Source organism: Anas acuta, chromosome 8, assembly GCF_963932015.1.
Source record: "Anas acuta chromosome 8, bAnaAcu1.1, whole genome shotgun sequence".
Lineage (NCBI taxonomy): Eukaryota > Metazoa > Chordata > Aves > Anseriformes > Anatidae > Anas > Anas acuta.
In genome coordinates this window covers 10,537,079-10,559,127 of record NC_088986.1, presented here as the reverse complement: position 1 = coordinate 10,559,127, position 22,049 = coordinate 10,537,079, and the positions used below count along the sequence as shown (strand labels likewise).

General features: G+C 54.6%; 1 protein-coding gene across 7 annotated transcripts in view; it reads left to right on the top strand.

Annotated features, from left to right (window-relative positions):
• RNF220 (ring finger protein 220) overlaps positions 1-22,049 on the top strand; it is a 183,223-nt gene that overhangs the window by 95,761 nt on the left and 65,413 nt on the right. For all 7 annotated transcript variants that reach the window (XM_068691376.1, XM_068691378.1, XM_068691380.1 and 4 more), the window contains one exon: positions 14,089-14,218. In XM_068691376.1, the coding sequence (XP_068547477.1) occupies positions 14,089-14,218 (130 nt within the window). The remainder of the gene's footprint in view (positions 1-14,088; positions 14,219-22,049) is intronic.

Below are 22,049 nucleotides of genomic sequence, written 5' to 3'. Positions count from 1 at the left end.
TAGTTTGACACCTCGGCGTGATTGGCCTTGCACTGCGGTTAAATTAACCCCTTCCACCCCACTCCTGCTCAGGCTAGAGGCTTTTGCTGGAAGTGGCAAGCTGGGCAGAGCTCAGCTGCCCTGGGGTTTAGGCACAGGGAGGGAAAATAAGGTGCCAAGCCAGAAGCAGCTCATCCGACTGCTGTGGCACAGCACATCACAGCCCCAGGAGATTTTATTCCCCACCCTATGAAATTCATGGGGTTTTCTTCCCCGTAGCTCCCTCCAGCTCCGCAAGCATTGAGGGGCACAGCCAATTTCAAGCAGGGTCCTCCAGCTGCGGGTGGACAAAGCCAAGCGAGGAAGCAGGAGTTTGCTGGAGGGGGTCTTAGCGCCCAATCGAGCAGCCTCCCTGCTTCGTCCATAAATTGCTCAGCTCCCACAGACTGTGTAATTCTCCCAGTCCTGCTCCGTGAACAGTGGATTTAAGGAGCGGTAAGCATATTCAGCGACTTAATTATCTCAGACCAGATTTTATTCTCAATTACACTCAAGTAAATCTTCAGCGATTCCATTCAAGTGGATGGCGTTAGCCCACCCTTGTAAAAAATAAAGCCAGGTAAAATATCACCCATGCGTACCAGCAGATCTCCACGCCTCTGCTGTTGGTGCTGCAGCGATGGTTGGAGATTTCTGGGGCTTTCTGGCGCTGCGTGGGGACGGGGAGCTTTTCCTCCCAGTGCTCGATGAACATCGCAAAGCCCTGTTGGTAATAACCTGGGGTAGCGTGACACTTCAGCAACTTCATTCGAGGGAAACACTTAATCATATTTATTATGTAAACACAGCTTGCCATGCCCCCATTAAATTATTAATAGTGCCATTAACATATTTACATATAAATCTTATAGCAATTGATGGAAATGGCTTCAAGAACCTTGCGTTAGCTCCCTTTTTATAATGGATTCTCTCTCGCAAATACCCATTTATTAAAGAGACAAAATATTAATTTTTTGTTAAATGTTCATGTCAAAAATGTCACCTTTTCAGTTTCGCAAATTGCCATTTATGCAAAACCTACTGACTTTGTGTTTTCCCATCTTAAAGAATGGCCTGTTTAAACAGATCGCTTCGGCAGGAGCAATTAAGGAGAACCAGAGTACGGGTATTTCAGTGAGCTGGGTTGTTTTTTTTGCATTTTCATTAGCAAGCAGGTTGATGAGCTGGGAGTCTTGTTGCGTCATTTCGCCCAGGGAGGTGTCCTGCAGTGGATCCCATCCTGCTGCCGGAGGGCTAATGCTGATCAAAATGTGTCCCGTTTTTCTGTATTTGTAGGTTTTTTTGCTCTCACAGGGGGAGGAGGAGAAGGCAGAAGGGATGGGGTCTGCACGCAGTGTTTGGAGATGTTGGGGACCAAGGGACAGCAACCCCCATCCTTTTTCTGTATTTCCTATGAGAGGGGATGAGGTCTCCCTTCAAAAACAGGGTGGGACACTCAGGGAAATCGGTGGCACCGTGGGGGCATGGGAGCAAGAGAAGAAAGAGGGCAGGAAACAAGAATCATTTACAAGAGGGGACAAATGGCAGGAAGGAGAAATGGAGGTTCTGCTTCTCATTCTGCAAATTCTGTGTGTTTCCCAGCCAGCCCAGCCCACACCACCCCTCGACGAGGCCGTATACCATAATTCCTTAATACCTTCCAGGTAGCGGTATCCCAGGGTGGTTCGTTCTCAGGACTGCCAATTTTCACAAGTTTATCACAAGGCTCTCAGGGTTTTTTCTCCTAAAGTTTCAGCCCCTGCAGTCAAGTGGTGATATAAGAATCTCGGTTTTCATTTAAATAAATAGAAACGGCACGCTTCGAGCTCAAATGTGTGCTGCGAGCCCTTAAAGTGCAGAAACCAGAAGGCAGCAAAGAAGATGATGGCAAAGTTGGGGAGCCAAAGGATAATTTAGGTTGAAAGGGACCTCGGGAGGTCGCTTTGCACTTACATCCGATGTGTCTCATGCTTAAATGGCAGTTTTCATTAGGATTTTTAGTAATAAAAATAATAAAACATAGCTCAGAGCTACGTAGCCAGCGCAGAGCCAGTAGCCTGGGAGGATGAAAACCAGTTTGAGGGGGAGGTTGGGATAACTGCCTGTACTGGGACCCGCCTGGCACCAGCACGTGGCTCCCAGCCCATCCCCATGCTGTGTGCCATCTTCCATCCCAAATACGGGGCTGAATATCCTGGAAAAGTACTTAAAAATTATCCCTTCTTGTGGTGAGGCTGAAGCCACCGAAAGAAGGAGGAGGCACGAAATGGGATTCTTTTTCCTTCGTCAATTAAACGAACGTCCCCCTAGCCCATCACACCCAGCCCTCGTGTGTGCTGTTACAATTGTCTCTAAAAACCCCGTCTGATTTTTCAAGCAATTTCTCATGAAACAGGCACTTTCAGAAAAATCATAAGAAAGCAATCGTTTCAAATTGGTCATTTGGGACTCAAATTACTAATCTAATACATTTTTTATTGAGGGTTCCTGAAAGGTTCCATAAAACACAGTCGGTGAAGCTGCCCAAACTTGCCAGCCTAAGAGTTTGACAAATCGAACCCAACAATCTCCTTTGCAGCTCAGGTTTAGGGCCCACGAAGCCGCCACCGAAATAGCAGCGTTTATATTTCTACATCAATAGTGCCTATCTGGTTGGATTTTTAAATTCCCTTGGGCGGTGTATTTTTTTTATTTATTTATTTGCTTGTGCTGGGTTTTTATTTGGGGAGGTTGGGAGAGGGTGGTAAGGAGGAGCCCACTGAGCTTGAGGTCTGAAGGGAGAAGGCAGCCAGAAGAGGGGAGAGCCAAGGGATTCTTGTATTCTTTTGAGAAACAAGGGCTCAAAGCATGGGGAAAGGAGTGAGATCAAACAGGAGGTTCTGGCAGAGTTGGGCTGGAAGATGCCCCGTGTCCCCATCTCATGCCATAGCCACAAGACCTTTCCTGCAGCTATTTTTTGGGAAATAGGGGCAGAGGTGCCCAGGGAGCAGGCAGTGGCCATTCCTGTTTACAAAGCGCATTGGTCTCTAATCAAATGCATATTAATTATTATTTTGGCAGATGCTGAGGCCGGCTGAGTGCCGCCTTGAGGTAGGACCAAAAAAGCCAACGCCTCTCCAGTCATGTTTAATAAAATACAGAATGAAGTCGGTGGGTTGACAGCCAGCTCCTTCCTGAGCCCGGGGAGGGAACAGGGAGGCAGCACCAAGAAGGGAAAATCCAAACGCCAGCTCAGCGTGCCAGGAGCCCGACCAAAATTGCTTTTCCCCTTCAACGTCTGCTGGCAGCTTTTCTCCTGCGAGCCGTGCCTGCGGGGAGCAAGGCAGAAATGTGGTTTGGTGCTGGGTTTTCCAGCAGTGCCTGGCTGCCCCATGCCCCCTGGCCGCCCCCAGCCCCTGTCCCACGGCTGCGCGGTTTGCTCGCTTTTATTTGTTTTCTGTCCTTTTCCAGAGCCACGAACAGACAGGAGTTTATTTTTCTGCACCTTTATAAAACACCCACTTATTAAAATGAGCAAGCGATGGGATGTTTCAGAGTACAAAAACAATGTGTTTCAAAGAAAACTTCCAAGCCAGACTCAAAGCAGGTTCAAAGGGAGGGTTTGCAAGCCAAGGGAAAGGAAGGTGGGGCGGGAGGTGCCCTGTAATCCTGGCCAGCATCCCCTGCCCGTGCAGCCAGGCTGGGCACGATGAGGTTGGCTCATCCCCGTGGTCCCCAACTCCAGCACCCGGTGCCCAGCCCTGGGCCATCCCTTATGACCCCACCGAGCTCTGCCAAATCCACGCTGCCCCTTCTCCTTCCCGTGGGCTGCTTTGAACCCCCTCCAGCCGCTCGGGTGAGCGCGCAGGCTGTTGTCTTTGCTTTCATGCTTCGCCCCGATTCTCCCCCTCCGGGGCCGCTCCCTCCCTTTCTGTGTGCCGTGGCCGCCTGCCACCTCGCAGCCCCCCAGGACAGCGTCTGGCGAGCTGTTTGTGTTAGCCGGGGGGGTGTGAGCCCCGCCGGCGGCGTGGGGCCGTGACGGCACGTCTCCCGGCCGAGCGCTCGGCGGGCTTGGATGCCGAGAGGCGCGGCGGAGCCAAGCGCTGAGCTGGCTCTCACGCCGGCCAACTCCGTGGAGCCGCTTCGGATTCGCACCCGTGGAAAGGAAGGAGGGGAACCCAGACCGAGGCCTTGGTGCCATCGTAAACATCCACTGCCAGGTGCTTAATGGGGATCATGGATGGGGTGGAGGAGAGTGGGGGGTGCTTGGGGTTGAGGAAGGTGGCCTGGTGATAGGGGACAGGTACAGTGACATCGTGGGAGGCAGCAGCAGAGGACTAGTGCAGGTTCCCTGCTCTCCTCCACACCCCTTGGCACAGCAAGGGGACGTTATCCCTTATGCTGTAGCCAAGACACCCAGAGGCACAGGGATGAGGGTGTCCCCATCCCCAGGAGCTGCCCCTGAGCACAGAAAGTGCCGGATCCTGGCAGCAGCAGAACAGGAGTCAGGATGCGTCCCTGCCTCGTGCTGAGCATCGCTCTCCGGGGAGGGCAGGCTCTCAGGGTAGATTTCACCTTGTGCAGAGGGGTCAGCGAAAGACTCGCGCGCCACTTAAATCCCACTTAAGCACTCCGCACCGGGGTGAAATTAACTCCCTCCGCAGAATGAGCCATCAAGAAAAACTGATCTGAAACCCACGCCTGGGCCACAGCCGAGCCACGCTTCTATTAGCAACTAAAAAAATATTTCCCGTCCTTAGAGTTAAATGAGCCAATAGTTCAATCATGGAGCGAAAAGCAGCAATAGAGACGGGGATGCTGAGTGCCTCAGGTATTGGCAATCTATGCGAGGAATCACAATAAGCAGGGCTTGCCTGTTTTCCCTGTGTTTAGCAGCAGCGTTATTCAACAACCTATTTGCAAATGCCATCTTCCAAAGTCCTTTTTCCCCCTCGTTAAAGTTGCAGCGATAATAGGGCGATTACAGTGCAATAAGCTAAGCGCAATCCATTAGTGGCATCATGGCTGTTTTTAGATCTTAAAAAAAAAAAAAAAAAAAAAAAAAGGCTGTTTAAGTTTTCTTATTATGCACATTAAAGGCAGGCAGTTCAGTCTGATCAAAGCCAACACCACCCCTGCGCTCCCCCCCGCCTCCCGTCCCTGCATCTTGTCCCCCTCTATTCATTAGTGGTCACAGCTGTGCAGGCGGCCAATTACTTGGGAATAATAAGTACATTTTGCAGTAAATTAAATATTAATTAGTCCTTGGCAGGTTGTTTTTTTTTTTTTTTTTTCTTTTCCCCCTTATTTCCCTCCCTCCACCTGAAAACAGCGGGAGGGATGTGACACTGTCATTGCCTGCGTTGGCATGTAGCTGGAGAAGACCCCCGGGGGGACGATCCCTTGATCCCACGGCCAGGGGCTGAGGGGACAGAGTGACCTGGTGTGGCTGTGCCAATTTCTGTGGACAACAGGCCACCCTGAAAGAGGACAGCCCTGGGGACAGCAGAATGAGCCCTGTGGATGGGGCTCTGTGGTCAGCTGGAGCCTGCTGCAGATCCCAGATCCCAGATGCTCACCTATATGGGGGAGGTGGCTGCTCCCTGCCACCAAAGTCAGCGTGAGCACAGACAGCTCTCCATGCTGCTGTCTGTCCTTGCTAAGCCTTCACCAGAAGTTTGGGGAGCAGGAGTGAGCTCCATTAGTGAGGCCGAGTAGTCTGTGCCTGTCAGCAGATCCCAAGGTAAAAAGCTCCACTTGTCCAGCTCTTGGATTTACACTTTACTAACAGCTCTGCGGGCTGCCTTGTGATGCACCGCGCACCAGTTCGCCCCTCGGTGCTCTTGAGTGCAATTAAGCACTTTTTTTTTAAATGTAGTTTGACAATATGCAGGTTAGGTTTGTATTTTATTTACAGCTTTTACTTGGGGACCAATAAAACCACAGCTGGCTAATGTGAGATCTAAAACTTGCATCTCACTCTTTGCCTCGGATATCTTTTATATGGTAAACTATTTATTTGTGTTTCATCTTGTACAAACTCCTCTTTCCATGCTGAGAAGCCGAGAGCTCCAGGGGCTCTTTGAAGACTATTTGCTATAGGATAGCAACTGGAATTCTCTTTAAACATACGCGCCGGCTTTGTCCTACAACTGGCCTCTCGGTGTCAACATGCAGTTTTGTGCGCGTTTCCTGAGCAAAGCTAACATTTGCACGCTCCCCTGGCAATTGCACTCACAGATCCCTCTTGTTCAAGCATATCCCATCATTTATTCCTGCAAGCAAGCGTGAGCAGCAGTCGTTCCACGTGCCAAATTAGAGGCAGCATCAAAGCCTCTTTTAAAAGGAGGGTTTCATCCGGAGCTGGGGGTTGTGGAGAAGTATGCTCAGGTATGGGGAGCGCACGGCATGGGCAGGTCAAAACCATCCACATCTGAATTGCAAGTATGTGGCCAACCCATCTCTGAGCCCTCGGGTTCTTAAAAAGCGACAAACTCTTCCTGGAAAGGGTTATTTGCCAGCAGGACGAGACGAACACATGTAAAAGCCCAGCGCATTTCAATGTCGTGCCATCAGATGCCCCCACCCATGAGCGTCCCCCGGCCGCCGACCCCGGCGTGCCAGCAGAGCGGGTGTGAAGGGTGAGGTGGCATCAGGCTGGCAAGATAAATCACGCTGAAACGCCAAATAGCTGCCTTACACGCTTTCACAACCCGAGGGTCGCGCTCTTGCCATAAAAAGGAAGATGAGCCCCGGCGAGATGGGAGCGATGTTCCCAAGGATGCCTCTGGGAGGGAAAGATCAAGAACCGCTGCTCGTAATGGCCTCGGCTGCTGAAACAGTCAAAGTAATGACGGGGTGGGGAGGATGCTGGAGGGGCGGGATGGGAGCCGTGTGATGGGTGCTGGTGCGTGGCACCCCGACCTGCTGCTCCCCTCGGAGCCAGGACATCTGGCTCTCTTTTAAACCCCAGCGGCGATTTCTTTCATCTGCTGGAAATGGCCGGGACGAGCTCTAGGAGGAGAGAGGAGGGAAAATATTTTCTTTCTCTCTGGAGTTATTTTTCTGCTCTCTCTGTTTTCCGTTTGGCCCTTCCCTGGCTGCCTCGTGGCTCTCTCAATTCGCCGAGCTCTTCCTCAAGGTGAAACGAAGGCTCCGGGCGGCGGAGCTGGCGGGGAGGGGTGGGGGTCAGGGGGGGCTAAGCTGGGAGGGGGCAGCGCAACAAGGCGGCCTGATCTAGTGATTAAACAAAGGGATTCAGCCAACATGTGTAAAATTAAGTGATCAAGAGTTGATTACAGAGTGCATTGATTGTGTACTGATGGATTAAACAGAGTCGTGCTCGGGATGCGATTTTCCGAGCTGGGCACGGAGAGTGCAGGCAATTGACGTGTTGGCCAGAAGGACCCGCTTCTCCCAAGCCCTGGCTTTTATACATTCTCCGGATAAATCTGCAGAGAGGCCCGTGGAATTATAATCGATTATCCATTTCTCAAAGTCACTTAAGGGCCCTGAGCTACAAGCTAAAGTGCCGGTGCTGCGAAGAGGCATTGGGTATGCGCCGGCATGTGCAGGTGCTGGCGCGAGGGGAAAATGTGGCAATGACCCTGCGTGCTGCAAGCTGATGAATCTATTTTCTTGTAGGAAATAGTTTTGACAGTTCAATATCTGTGTTTTCGATATGTGCCCCACACACCCCCGAGGGAGGAGAGGAGCTGGAAGCTGGGGGGGAGGGAGCGGGTGGGAGGCAGGGAAAGGCTCTGCCCCATCGGCCCTTCAGTTTGTGGGTGCAATTTGGTGTAACCCCAACCCAATGGGTTGTCCCCACATCAAGGGCATGGGAGCTGCTCCACCGGGGATGGGGAGGAGCAGGAGGATGCAGGAATGCTCTGCACAGGGTGCGTGGGACCTGCGGGTACCCCGAGGAGCCCCTCCAGTGTTCCCCAGCCCCGGTGCAGGGCTGCTGCTGCCCCTCACCTCTGCACCCTGGTTTGGGGTACGTAGGAAGCAATCGGGGCATGGAGCAGGCCCTGCATAGTGCCCGGGGCAGCAGACCACAGCTCTTCCGTGGGCTCCCAGCCAGGCAGCGAGATGTTCCTGCGAAACTCCCACCTTCTCCAGTTCCCACTGTCGTCACTTTTTGGCAGCCAGCAGAAGGTGCTTTGCTGCAGGTCTTTGCATCCCAGGAACTGACGCAGAGTGCCGATTATCGAGGCACGTTTTGGCAATGCAGCTGGGCATCTCCTCCTCCCCATCCTGTCCCACCGGGCCAGCAGCTCCCCCAGCTCAGTGGGCTGGGACAAAAAGTGCCCCTTGTACCAGCAAACGGGTTCAGAGGCCAGGTGGATGTCACCAGGCTGCCACTCCTGGACACGCAGCCCCAAAGCTCCTCATTCTGTGAGCACTTGGACCCTTCCGAAGCAGCCCCAGCCCTCCTCTTCCTCTCACCCTCCCAGGACCCTGTCACCGTCTCCCTTCCCGGCCCGCGCTCCTCTCATCGAGGATTCATTGTCTTGTCAGCCTCTAGTTAGCCAGCATGCGTGCGAATCATAAATTACCCCGCCCGGGCCTCTGCTATGCTTCAGCACAGACAAAAAAATTGCACTCCATCACCGTGTCTCCCGGCTTTTAGTGGTATTGATCAATGCTGCTCCCTTCCCGCCCCCCCCCCGCTTTTCATTTTAACCGAGCCGGTTAAGTGCAGTATCTTATTTTGTGCTGGGACAAATGAAAAGAATATTAGCAAGGGCTGAAATATATCTCTTTTTTATCTCTCTGCTACTTTTTTATTGAATCTTTCTGAGTAGGTGGCTTTCCGCAGGATGACAGCCTCATGACAGGCTCCTCATTAGAGCTGAGACAGTAATTGTGATGCATTTCCCTGCGCGGCCTTTTCACTTCCCCCCCCCCCTCCTTCCTTTCCTCCTCTCTCCTTTTCCCCTGATTTGTAAAGTGATTGGATGTACAGACTCACTCAGTTTCTTAAATTATTGCCCAGCTCAATCCATCTTCCTCCATCCTGTGGTGGGCAGCCGCGATCTCCACGGACAGAGAGCCCGGCCGGGGAGGTGGCTCTGGGAGGGGACCCCGGGGTCCTGGGCTTTGGGAGGATTCCCAACAACCCACCAGAAATGTGGTGCCAGAATGGGACGGGACCGTGCCTGCCTTCCAAGGAGTGTCCCCAGCAGTGTCCCCCAGGGTCCCAGGGGGACACACGGAGCCGGTCCCCAGGGGCCACCTTGCACAACTTCCCGCCTGGAGAGGCAGATGGTAGAGCAACTCTTTTCTTTGGAAGGAAGTCAAGATTTTAGCATTTGCTGCCTTGGATCCCACTGTAGATGTTTTTTTAGCCTCGGGAGAAGCAGGTGTATTTGCTGAGCTGCTTGGCAGCCCAGCAGCTTACCGGGGATCGGGCTCCTTGAGGGGACGCAGGGGCTGAGTTTGGCTCTTTGCTGTGTCCCACTTTGCTCAGGGGGTCACAGAGGTCCCTCTGTCCGTCTGTCCTCCCTGATCACAGCTGTATAAACCCCTGCCCCTTACTTGGATTCAAGGCAGGGGTGGCCCCGTTCCATGTGCTGGCCTGGGCACTGTCAAACAAACACCCATCCAGCTTCTGCTGGTGGCATGGAGAGGTGACTCCTCCAAAGCTTTAGCTTGCAAAAAAAGCCTCTCTTCAGGACCCCTGTTCCCTTCCTGCATGCACAGCCCTCCAAAATACAACTGCTCCAGAGAACTGCAGCTTTGCTCAATGAAAGGTGACCCCATAGAGATCCCATTTTTGCCCCAACCATAGCCAGCAGGACCCCAGGAGGCACCCAGCAGGCAGGATGCGGCCCCATGAGCACCCCATTAAACCACCCTGCGTGGCGGGGAGATGGGACGGCGATGAGCAACACTACCACGCTCCCTCCCCTTACCACCAAGTAGTTTTTGTCCTTCAAAGCGGCTCTGCTGCTGCGGGGACAGGTGCCCTGTGCTGCCCAGAGCCACCTCCACCTTCACCACCCGTTGTCATCCTCCCCTGGCCGTGGAAGCCCCTTTCCCAGCACTCACAGTCGGGGCTGCGCAGCGCCAGCCTCCCGGGATGCTGCGCGGGCTGGCGGGGAGAGGAGCGAGCGCCTGGCTATTTCCAAGCTAATATGGGGCTTTCTTTGAATTATTGTTTTTTGAGCTGGAAGGAAAGGAAGCTTGTCACACGAGATATCTGCTATCAGTACACAAATAACAGCAGGCCCATCACCGAATGGAAAATAATCGCCGCAGAAGCCGAGCCGAGGGGGAGCCAGGAGGGATTATTACAGGCGCTGGCAGCGGCGGTGCTGTCAAGGAGCCGGTGTCAGCACTTCCATTACCACCCACCTGGCTCCGGCACGGCCCCAGGAGCGGCGCACGGGGCCCCGGCACGGGGTCATTGCTATTCAGGAGGGTTTCAGATCAAGCGGCTGTGATGGGTGTTAAATGATGGAGTGTTTAAGAGGGAGAGAGAGAAAATGGGAGGATGAAATGGAGGGAGAAAGGGGGGTTTCTGGACTCAGACAAGTGGAAAACAGTTTGAGATGCTGGAAAATTAGGAGTTGGGAGAGCAGTGCTGGTCCTCCCGGGGGCAAGATGAAAAAAGGGAGAGTTTCTAATGGCCCTGAGGAAGAACAGCGTGGTGAGAAGATGCTCTGAGACCCGGGTGGGTGCCCTGGAGTCTGCCCAGTGAAGGGCCTTTAGGAAAGATGAAGCAGATCCTCAGCAGGGAACACGTCCCCGTGAGCATTCCCCACCTGCCACCACCCACACGTGCCACCCATGGTGGCACCCGGCGAGCCATGCTGGCTGTGCTATAATCCCTCAGCAGACCTGAGCAACAAATTTAATTACAAACCATTTATTCCATTAACTTGGCAACTTGCTGGGCTCCTGGGCAGGGCAAGCCCTCGTGCCTTGTAAAGTCTGCTCACACAGAGTGACTTGGGAGCTTTAGTGCCACGTGGCGATGGAGGTCTGTGTACATCACATGCTGCTGGGGCTGTTGGTGGGCTGGGTCCCTTTTTTTCCACTTAAATTCTCAAAAATAGCTTTTCCCATCCTTGCTGTGGGCAGGTTCTGCGAGCAGGGCTTTGGGGTGGATCAGGCTGGCTCAGGACCCAGTGGCATTACCCTGGATTCGTGTCAGCGTGGCTGAGGCCGGGATCTGTCCCTCCATCCCCAGCAGGATCGGGAGGGTTTGGGGTCATTCCCACCTGGACTGGGATCTGCTTGCAGACGCCCTCTGACGGGGCCCGTGGACAAATTCCTCCGCGCAGGGGTGCGTCTGCGCATCGGGCACTCGGCTGTCGGAGCAGGAAATATTCCGTTTCAACACTTGGAGTTCAACATTTCCGCGGAGCCCAGGAGCCCAGGCAAACAGCGGGAGCACCGCGGCTCTGCCTTTTCATCTCTCTGGCACCGGCGAGCAGGGGGTCGGCGGGGGGGAGCGCGGCAGAGCCGAGGAGGGTAAACACTGGAGCCGAGCGGCAGCGAGAGAGAGAGGGGCAAGGAAAACAAAAACACAGCTGCCAAAAAAACAAAAGCCTGAAAAGAGCCATTCAGGGTCTCCCAGGAGCTGGTTTGGCACAGGGCAGGACGGGGAGCACTTGCTGCTGGTGCAGGCACGGGGCCAGCTTGCTCGGGGATCTGGACCCCGTGTTTCACCCTGGTCCAGCCACATGCAGCATGGGTGCCCCAGCTCCAGAGAGGAGATAAAAAAACAAATACTGGAGATTTCCAAATGCTGGAGATTGCTGTCCTCTCCTTCCCAGCACCCAACACAGAGCTGGGTGCCATGGCACGCAGCAGCGTGGGCGAGCGTGGGGCCCTTGGGCATGCTGCAGATGTGGCCCTGCTGATTTGGGGAGACACACAGGGAGCCTGGCAGAGCTGGGGAGGCTGGCGTAGGTGTCCTGCTGGCACCAGGACCGTCCCCTGCCCTCTGCCTGTCACTGTCACTTAGCCCAGCGCCTGCCAAAGTGCAGCTGTCAGCCCCTTGGGCCAGGAGCAGGGGCTCCTCTGCCCCCTGCTTTCAGGCTGTACACTGGGGGCTTGGTGGTGTGGCGGGGGCCCTGCTCTCCTGCCCCTCTTGAAGCCCTTGCTGTAGCCTGAGCCACAGCCCCCCACGCTCTCTGGGGCCAGGGGACCTTGCCCTGCTGTCACAGCACCTCCTGAGCAGATGCAGGGTGACGACTGTGTCCTTCCCCAACACGGAGTCATCGCGATTATCCATCACCCCCCCAACAAACACCCCCCAACCCCTGGGTCACCCTCCGTGAGTGTCCCCATCCCAGGCTGAGGGTGGCAGCCAGGGGCTGGCAGGTCCCACAGCAGTGGCCGAGGCAGGAGGGCGGAGGGCAGCCCGCTCCCCCGTCCATCTGCACGCCCCGCAGCGGGGATCCAGCAGGATTTCCCGTCCGCTCAAAGGCCGCCTGTTTATTTTGGGAAGGAGACTCAGACAGCTCCATTGTTTTGCTGCGAAGCTGGGGTTATAAATAGCAGGTGGTCGGGGACGCTCCTGGGCTATTTTGGGCCCCCGCTACACAAAAGTGGAAAGGCTCCAGCAGGAAGGTGGAATTGCTGAAATGCCGACCTTTCCCGCAAGGGTCAGCGGGAGCTGCTTCTTTGGGCTTGGGTTCTGGGCATTATTAAAGATGAGGGCAGGAGCAAGAAAGAGAGGGGTGATCCCAGCCATGTGGCAGCACCCCTCGTCCTCCCCTTTGCTGTGGGATGGGGGGACAAGGACCAGAGGGACGTGCCCAGGGCTCCTCAAGGAGCTGTTGGGAGCAACTCAAGTCCAGCTTGGGCTCTCCACCAGGTCTGCGTGTGGGAGAGTTCCCGGTGGATGGAGATGCAGGGGAAGCCCCATAGCACTGCCCCGTGCCTCACTTTCCCTTCTCTTGTGTCAGGAGGCTGAATAAGAGGGCAGGTGATGTCCTGGTGGTAGCCCCACTCCACCAGGCACGTGTGCTGTGTCCTGCTGGAAGGCAGCAATGGGCCAAGGTGACTCTGACTTCTTTCAGACCCTTCCTCTCGTTAAATGCCTGCGCCAGGCGCCTCCACTGAGTAGCAGGGCCCCAGTAAAGCTGCCCGCGCCGATGGTTTATACTTGGAGAAGGTCTATTCCTTTAACGGGGCTGCATTTAACTGGGCTCTGCCATCGTTAGGAGCCATAAAATGGCACCTTTTGGCTTCCGATTGGAAGGCCACGCCGCGCGTCGCCCCCTCGTATCCAGCACTGCCTGCTTTATTGTGCATTACTGCCTCTCGCTCGGGTTTAACCAATTTGATCCATGTCTAATACATAAATAAATAATCCAGCAGGAGGGTTGGCGTTGGATGACAACAGGCGGCTATAAAGCATGTTCCTCCCCAACGCAGCCAGCTGAGCCGGGCTCCGCACGCCCTCTCATGAGCAGAGCTGCTAATACAGCCGGGAGAGAGGGGCCCGGGCACCCCCTGGGCTTTTCCCTTTTATTGAAACTTCACTGTTTGCTTTAGAGTTTTATTTTAGGTTAAATAGGCACTGTATATTCCTTACAGAGGGGGCAATAAAGTTTCCGAGCTGGAGGAAATTGGCTTCGGAGCGGGGAAAGCTGGCAGGGCTGGGGATGTGGAGGGGTGGCATTTGGGGACAAGGAGGGGATCAGCAGCACCCACATTGTGACATCCATCTCTGAGCCATGTTGTCTGCTCTGGAAATGGGGAAAGCTGGGGTTATGGAGGGGCACCCCAGAAATGGGGCTGTTTCTCCCCAGTCTGTATCACTGGGATGCTCTTGAGCCTGTGTGCAGGACAGGGCCAGTCCCTGTCACTAGGAATGTGAGAAAGGAGGAGAAATGGGGATATACCAGAAAAAAAAACTTGCTGGTTTCTGGACTCCACCAGACTCCCTCTGTGCCTGCTGCTCAGGAGCAGGAGTGATGAGAAAATCCGTCCTAAAGCTGCTGTACCCAAACCAAACTGCTGGGGGACGGGGCTCAGAGCAGGGTGCAGGTGATGCTGCTTTCAGCCACCTCCCCAGGACTGAGGCTGCACAGGACCTAAAGCTTTCCCCCCTCTTCTCCTTCCCTGCAGGCAAAAAGAAAGCGACGTTGTTTGACAGCCAGGCTCCCATCTGCCCCATCTGCCAGGTCCTCCTTCGCCCTGGGGAGCTGCAGGAGCACATGGAGCAGGAGCTGGAGAAGCTGACCCAGCTGAACATCAGGTAAGCAGCCACCCGCAGCACCTCCAGCCTGGGGTGCCAGAGGAAATGTAGGTACGGCCATGAGCAGAGCTTTGCAAGGTCCTGGTACCCTCAGCCTGGTCCCATCCTGGCCACATGGAATGCTGCCATGGCCAGGACATGTCCTATGATGGAGCAAGGCTGCAGCATGCATGCATGCTGCCCCTCGGCTGACTTCAGCTCCTGCCGCTTTCCCCAGCACAGCAAAGTCCTCTTTTTAAAAAAAAATAAAATAATAATAATTGCATTTTAACTGCTAGCAGTTATTTAGGAAATGGCTGCAGCCAAGGGTTGGCAGATCCCTGCCCCTGCCTTAATAAAACTCAGCAGCCTTGGAAAAGAGCGTGTTTATTTCAATTATTAATGAATTCCCCGGTCATTAAAAGGTGAGGAAAGGAATCAAACGGAGGGCTAGAAGCTGAGTTACGTCACCAGGTGGTAGGAGGGGAGGGCGAGCGCCTGCACCAGCGCGTGCATGTGTGCCATGGCAAGGGGCTCCATGCGGCTGCGGTGAGCGCAGAGGTAGCCGGATCCATCCCTGCCCCAGCTTGGCTGGGATCTTCTTTGCCACCGAGCAATAAACATTACAGAGGGAAGGGAAAAGAGGGGGAGAACCAGAGAGGTCCCCAGGTGGGCTGGGAGCTGTCAGAGGGAGCACCCACACAACGTCGGGCCGGATCCTGCGCTCCCCGGTGGTGCGCAGGGAAGGAGGGCGCAGGGAAGAGCCAGCCCATTTATCCCCCCCGCCACCCGCTCCCCTCACGAGCGTAATTTATGGCGTAATTTGGGCCGCATCCAACTTAATAAAGGGCCACTGCAAATTAGTGAACAGGTTTAAATGAACAGAAGCAATTAGCGCTCCGAGGAGCCCATCAAAGAAGTTGGGCCAATATCAGAGCGAAACTGAAACCGCGAGCCAGGCGCGGAGGACGGCTGGCGCGAGGCGGTGATGGGAAGGTGGCGTTTAATGGGAAAGGAAAGGAAACTCTAAATCATAAAGCGTGACAAGGGCCATTGTGGGCCAGCTGACAAATGAAAAAGAATGGCATTATTCCTTTAAATAACAGCAGCAGTTAGAGAGGAGACAGCTCTCCCCGGCTTGCCCTCGCTTCCCTCGCCCGCTCCGCTCGGCCACGCAGGCGGCGAAGAAGAAGCAGAGGTCTTGATTAATTATTAAATAACGACTCCCTCCGCTCCGTGATAGATAACGCTCAATCTAGGCTGCGGGTTGGGGTGAAGCAGGCTGAGCTGCAGGCAGCGGCCGTGCACGGTGCCGGTGTGCCCGCTGCGGAGGGCAGGATAGGGGCTCCGTCCCTCGGGTGGCCCCTTCTCCCATTCCCCCACCCTCCTTGCCCGCAGGAGCCGGGAGCGAGAACACATCAACAAGAGGAGAGAGAAACTAATAATGATCTCAAATAACCCAATAAACATAAAAATAAAATGTAGGCCTATAAACGTGACGGGCACCGGCAGCCCTGGCCGCTCCCTGCCAACGCCGACTCGTTACCGAAATGGCTGAGCAGCTGTTCCTGATCAGCCTGATGGGGAGAAGCGAACCGGGGGGCTGCTTTCCAAGGGCCTCTTTTTTTTTTCTTTTTTTTTTTTTTTTCTTAATTTAAAGAGGATGTAGCCAATCATGGCTTGCGCTGTTAAGTTTTAATAAACCTTAATGATTTGCAACAAAATCATAAATTTCCAGCACAGGGGGTTAGGAAGGCAGATCCCCTCCTGCCTGCTGAGCCGGCAGCACCAGGGATGCTGCAGGGAGGCAGCACGTTGGCAGCAGCCCCAAATTCCCCCGAGACAGCACAGCCCACGAGGCTGCCCTGGGGCCCGATGGAGAGGGGAGAGGCTGGCAGTGAAGCAATTTGCAGGGCTGCCCTGTGCTGTTGCCTTCAACAGGGTTTTTTGGGCATCACCAGCGCAGAGCTCAGCAGCACGCGGTGGAGGCAGTGGAAGGGAAGGAGGAAAAGGGATTCCTCCAGGCTACCTCAGGAGCTGGAAGAGCCACCCAAGTGCTGCTGCCCACCCAGCCAACATGCCCCTCACTCGGCTCTGGGGCCGGGTTTGCTGTCCCCAGGGGACAGGGACAGCCCTTCCCCACGGGCAGCACCAGCACGGCGGGCACCACCCGGCTGAGCCCCGCACGCAGCTCCGCACGGCGAGGCCAGGCTCTCTGAATGCAAATTTCATTTCTGAGCCACTGGCGCTGTTTCAAGAGCCGGCAGCCTCCGAGCCCTTCTCGGTGTTACATATGTAACAGCCTCATTGAACTTGACATGTCAAATTCAGGCCATTTGTGCAAAATCTCCCTTTAATAATACCGTTTCATTTCGCTCAAATGAGACTTGAATGCATGTAAAATGGAAAAGGATATTTAAGCGCTAACATTAGGCAGATGTCTTGCCAGAGGCCGATTGAATATATGAGATTTTGAAGTGCTTAACACGTTTTCGGTGCTCCCTCTTAGAATATGTCACCTGGCTTTCTTTTTTCTCTCCCTCCTTTCTTCCCCCCCCCCCCCACCTCTTTAAGCGAAGGGTATAAATTGAAAGAAAACAAAACTACAAGCCTCGCTTTTATGGGGTTTAACTCTTGCAAGGCAGGACCGGTGGTGTTCCTCCTCCGAAGGGGAATTACCTCCCAGCTCACCTTGGCGGAGCACGAGCACGGCGGCAGGAGGGATGCTCTGCATGAAGCCCACCTGAGCACTACACGTGGGGCTCCTCGATTCACGTTCACCTGCTTTACACCTTGTTCGAGCTGGCACGAGCAGCACCCATGGGTGTTCCTGCAGGCAGGCACACACGTGCCTGCACATCCAGGTGTATTTCTGCCCGTGCTCCTGCAGGTTGATACGAGCAGAGCTGGTGAGGCACAGAGGGCACGCTCAGCAGTGCTTTTCTCTGATGGCACTGCTGGTATCGCTGCCCTCCGGCACCTCTGCCACCTCGATGCTCAGTGTCTGCTCCAGCTGAAGTGTCACAGAGTGACTGTTCCTCAGAATTAGGGTCAGGAGAGTTTTGCTCGTGTTTATAACAGCCGGGTCCTGCACCGCACATAGCTCCTGGGGATGGGGATGCTTAAACCTTACCCACTGCTCCCTGGGAAGAGACTGAATAGGGATGTGGGAGAGGCAGGGTGGAGAAAAACCCTTAGGAAGTCACATTACCAATATTACATTTGCTGAGTCAAGCACTTGTAGGTTGGGAAACGTGCCTTTGGATGCATTGTTTTTTAATAACATGATGCCCAGTTCTTGAAAATGCAGTGCTCTGCTTAAAGATGTATTTGGTGGGGGTGTTTTATTTCCCTGCGTGACACCTAGCAGGTCCCTCCCTGTGTGACCAGCAGCAAAGTTGTGCTTCAGAGCTGGGATTTCCCCTCCCCAAAGAATCATTTTTATCATTACAGCCTGGGAATGGCGCAGAGGGGGGAGCAGGGACAGACCACAGCAGCTCTGTTCCCACTTTTGGGACTGACGGACGGTGTGAGCTCAGGCAGGGCAGCTCAGGAGAGGGTTAGTCTGACTCCTGGAGCCAGCTTTGATCCATGTGAGAGGGGAAGAGCCACACACGGGGCTGAGGCAGCTCCAGCTCCCACAGCACCTCCCACTGCATCTCTGCCAAGGCTTAAATCTCCCTTCAGCATCACGCTGAAGCTTTCTCTCCCTCATTTGCACGTCGGCTCTTTTCCTCTTGCCCTTTTTACCCCTCAGTCCCCTGGCAGCCAGGCTGGAAGCACGACGTGCAGCCTCAGAGCCTGGCACTGCACCGAGCTGAGTGGCTCTCCTGGGGTCAGGAGCAGCTCCAGGCATGGGGGGGAACAAATAACAGGGATGCTGGCAATATAGGAGGAAAAAGTGAAGGCTACGGGACCTTGGGAGATGGCCTGGTCACTCCACCTGCACTCAGGTGATGGTCACTGTCCTTGAAAGGTGTCTCCAGGTGTGTGGAGAGGCATCCTGGATTTCATATCCCCTCATGGTTTGCTTTCTCAGTGTTTGGTGGCCTTTTGGGTTAAAGTCATGCTAATGTCTTAAAGTCATAATTTAAGTCTTAATGTCTTGAAGTCGTGCTAAAGTGAGCTAACCACCCAGAGCCCTTGGGCTGATGGACGAGGTGAGGGCACACCAGCTCCATGGTCCCTGTGTGCCCACGTGCTGGGGGCTTTGAGTTACTCTTGGCAGGGCACAGCAGGTAGGACCCCCAGCAAGTTCTTAAACCTGGCTCTGCCCCTTCTCCTGCTTGGGAAACCTGGTGTTTAAGTACAGCTGCTCCTCAAAGTGCCCGAGGTGAGGGGCTGCTTCATCCCTGGGGGTTGTGCCGAGCCCTGAGCCACCCCAAAGATCCCTTGGAGAAGCCCTTCCCCGAGTGGGAGCGGGCTGAGCAGGGAGGGAGAGCGGCCAGGCTGCCAGGCCCAGCAGGATAAATAGAGAGCGTAAAACCCAAATTAGCTCTGTTGTCATGTGTCACAGCGGGGTCATGGCTCTCACCTCAGGGCTCCTCGATTTATGCCTGGGGACTTTAACCTGACAGCCAGGTACTTCCCAGGCTTCTCGTGCAGCGAGCATTGCAGGTCCCCCAGCCTCTGGGCGAGGGAGGTTGGAGGCATTTGGGGATGAGAGGGACTTTTGGTCCAGAGCCCTACTAAAACGCATGCTGCTTCCCTTCCTCAAACATGCATCAGCCACCTGGGAGCACCCAGAGAGGGCGAGGAGCCCAGGCCAACACGAGATGGCAGCCAGGGGAAAGCAGGCGTTGACCCTACTCAACATCTCCCTCCCACTCCTCGACTTCTGTCGCTCTTCTTGCTTTTTCCCTCTTCTTTCTTTCCACCTCCTTCTTCTCCTTTCCTCCCCTGCTCCCCCTCTCCGTCCCCCTCCCTCCCTCCCCACCCCCCGGTATCAAGGCGACATCTCCAAGCCAAGTACTTTTAATTTCGCCCGTGGCCCTTGCTGACACGGTGGATATGCACAGCAAGTTAAATTCCCGCCTGATCAATAAAGCAGAAGCAGTGTGTCCGACTGGTCGATATTTTTTTATCTGTCTTCAGCCCAGTCCTGCTGATGACAGCCCCCTGCGCTTCAGCAAAGGCACTCAAGGGCATCGGGCTTTGGCAACACAGCTCTTTTTTTTTTTTATTTAAATTAAAAAAAAAAAAAAAACAGATGCCTACAAAAAAAAAAGTTCACGGAGTTTGGCCTTTGCTTAATAACGTTTTATGATTTATCTTAATTTTTAATTGAAAAAAATTTGCGAATTAATTGATTTCTGGGACTTGCCAATTAACATTGTAATTGGGTGCATGATAAATTTCGAGGGAGCATCATTTTTCTCCCTCTCCCCCTTGTCACCGAGAAGGGGAAGCGCGAGGGCAGCCGCTTCCCACCCGTGCACCCCCCTCTTCCTCGCGAGGTGCCGCTGCCCTCCTCCCCCCGTGCTCCTGTATCTTAAAAGAAGGAACAAGAAAGCTAATAAAGTCGTGTTATTAGAGTCTCACCAGAGGTGACCCCTCGAGGCATAAATCCACACTGGGAGATGGTGGGGACAGGTGCTATTAAGTGCCTGACCGTACTTTGTGCGGCGACGGGACTGGGTGCCTCCGGGCTTGGCCCTGCAGCCGTCATCCCCCCCAGCAAAACCCGCACTGCTGGGACAGGGATGGTGTTGGGGAGCTGCTGTTTTCCCCCAGGATGGAGCAGAGAAGGTTTTTGCATCCTGCCCTGCCCCGCAGAGCTGCTCAGCATCCAGGAGGCTGGATTCAGGGTGCGCGGGAAGGGGCAGCCTGGCTCCTACCAGATTTAAATTAACACCGGAGAAACCCACCCGGCAGTGTCAGCATTTGTAGGACATTTGGGTAGGGCACAGGGCCACCTGCAGTGCCACCACCACCCACCCCACGTGCTGGTGTCACCCAACAAGTGCCCTGAGCACCACATAAAGCCCGTGACCTTGGATGGGATTTCACTTTGCCACCCCAAAGCTGTCCCGTCTGTCCCCACCGCACCCAGGAGTGTGCACGGGGTGAAGGATTCCTGCCCAAACCAGAGTCCCCATCTTCTCCCCACCATCTGGGACACCAGGAAGGCTCGGGGGAGCCCAGGTCCACACCTGCTGGTGTCACTGGTGGGGAACCATGGGGGAAAGGAGGAAAATTTACGAGGAGAGGAGTCTGTTTATTATCTAGCCAATGCGGTGCTGCTGATACCGTGGATTTATCCTCTTTCATCCCCCTCTGATTTGTGTCCCTGCCCCTCGCAGTGGCAGATTAATTGCAGACAGAAAGGGCAGAGCGCACCCTGCGGCCCCCCCGTGCGCACAGAGCACAGCCCCGACCCTACATCCCGCTGCAGCCCCTACGGGATGCTGAGCAGCCCTGAGGGCTGAGGGCATTTCCCATCCATTTGTAGGGCAGGTAAGAAAACTTAGGTACATCTTCACTCAACAGCACCCTAAGGTGCTAGAAGTGCTCCTGGCAGCACCCGCAGACTGGCAGTGCCCAAAGCCGATGCCCTAACCCCATGGCACGGGTCCACAGGGAAAAGGAGAAGGCAGGAGGGTGCAGAGCTGCATGGGGGGGCAGCACTGGATGGGTACACACAGAGAGCAGGGGTGAGAAATAAATCCTCGGTCGGTTATTTTCCCTTGAGCGACGCATGCCTCTTCTGCGGAGCCTCCTCTGAACTGCCACGTGAGCTGGGAATAATTAAACACTCATTACAGCCGCGGTAGCAAAGAGCCCCCCGGATCAATCTCAAGCATGACCTTTCCCTCCGACTTCCCTCTTGATTTCTCCAGCCACCTCCTTTTCAGAGAGTGACACATTTTTTCCATCCCACCCTCGCCCCACGCACCCACACCGCCTTTTCGCCACCCAGACCCCGCAGAAACCTGTCGCCCACCCTGAGCGGGGCCACGGGGCACCCTGAAAACGATGGGAGAAAAGCTCAGCAGGGAAAAAAGGAGCTGTGAGCATGAAGGGGACAGGGCAAGCAGGGCAAGGGGTCCCTCGCTCGGGGTGCTTGGTGGTCCTGCTGCATTTCTGCTGCTCTGGGCTGGGCACAGCTGCCCGCGTGCTGGGCACTGGGAGCATGCAAATATTGACTGGGAGAGCACTTGGGGAGCGCAGATGGGACCAGAGGTGCTGCTGGGCCCCACTCCAGGATTTTTGGTGATTTTTACCATCACTCAGCCCTTTTCGCCATCGGATGCAGGGGGTGTTTAAATCAGTGCTTGGAGCAGGTTAAAAATCCCGACGTGCCTCCCCTGCCAGCATGGATCACGTCCAGCTGCTCCGGGGAGCTGTCACCCGCGGCTGGGTGAGGATTTGGCCTTGTGTAGTTAAAAAAAAAAATAATCAAACCCTCATTTCCTTATTTAGGCTTCAAGTGACACTTCCACTTATTTAAACTGGCGTCCACAAAAATCCAATTCCCTCTCTGCCCGGCTGCTGCTTATTCCCTGCCGGCGTTCGCTCCGTGCGGCTCCGCTGCGGCTGCTCCGTCCCGAGGCTGGGCTCCCGAGCCGCTAAAAATAAATTGTGTCCACCGGATTGTTTTTAAAGAAATAAATCAGCAGCTTTCTGGCCACGGCGTGCAGAAAGCTGCTGGGTATGTGGGATGCCAGGCAGGAGCTGGTGCCGTCACATCCCAGGGGCTGGTGAGGTTGTTCTGCAGGGCTGGAAAATAGCAGCAGCAGCATGGCAATGCTAAGGGCTGAGCACAAACACGTGTAACTGCCTGGGCTCGAGGAATTCGTTCTCGTGCTGTTGTTATTAATTACGTGGGGAGGTGCTGAGCGCAGCCCGTCCC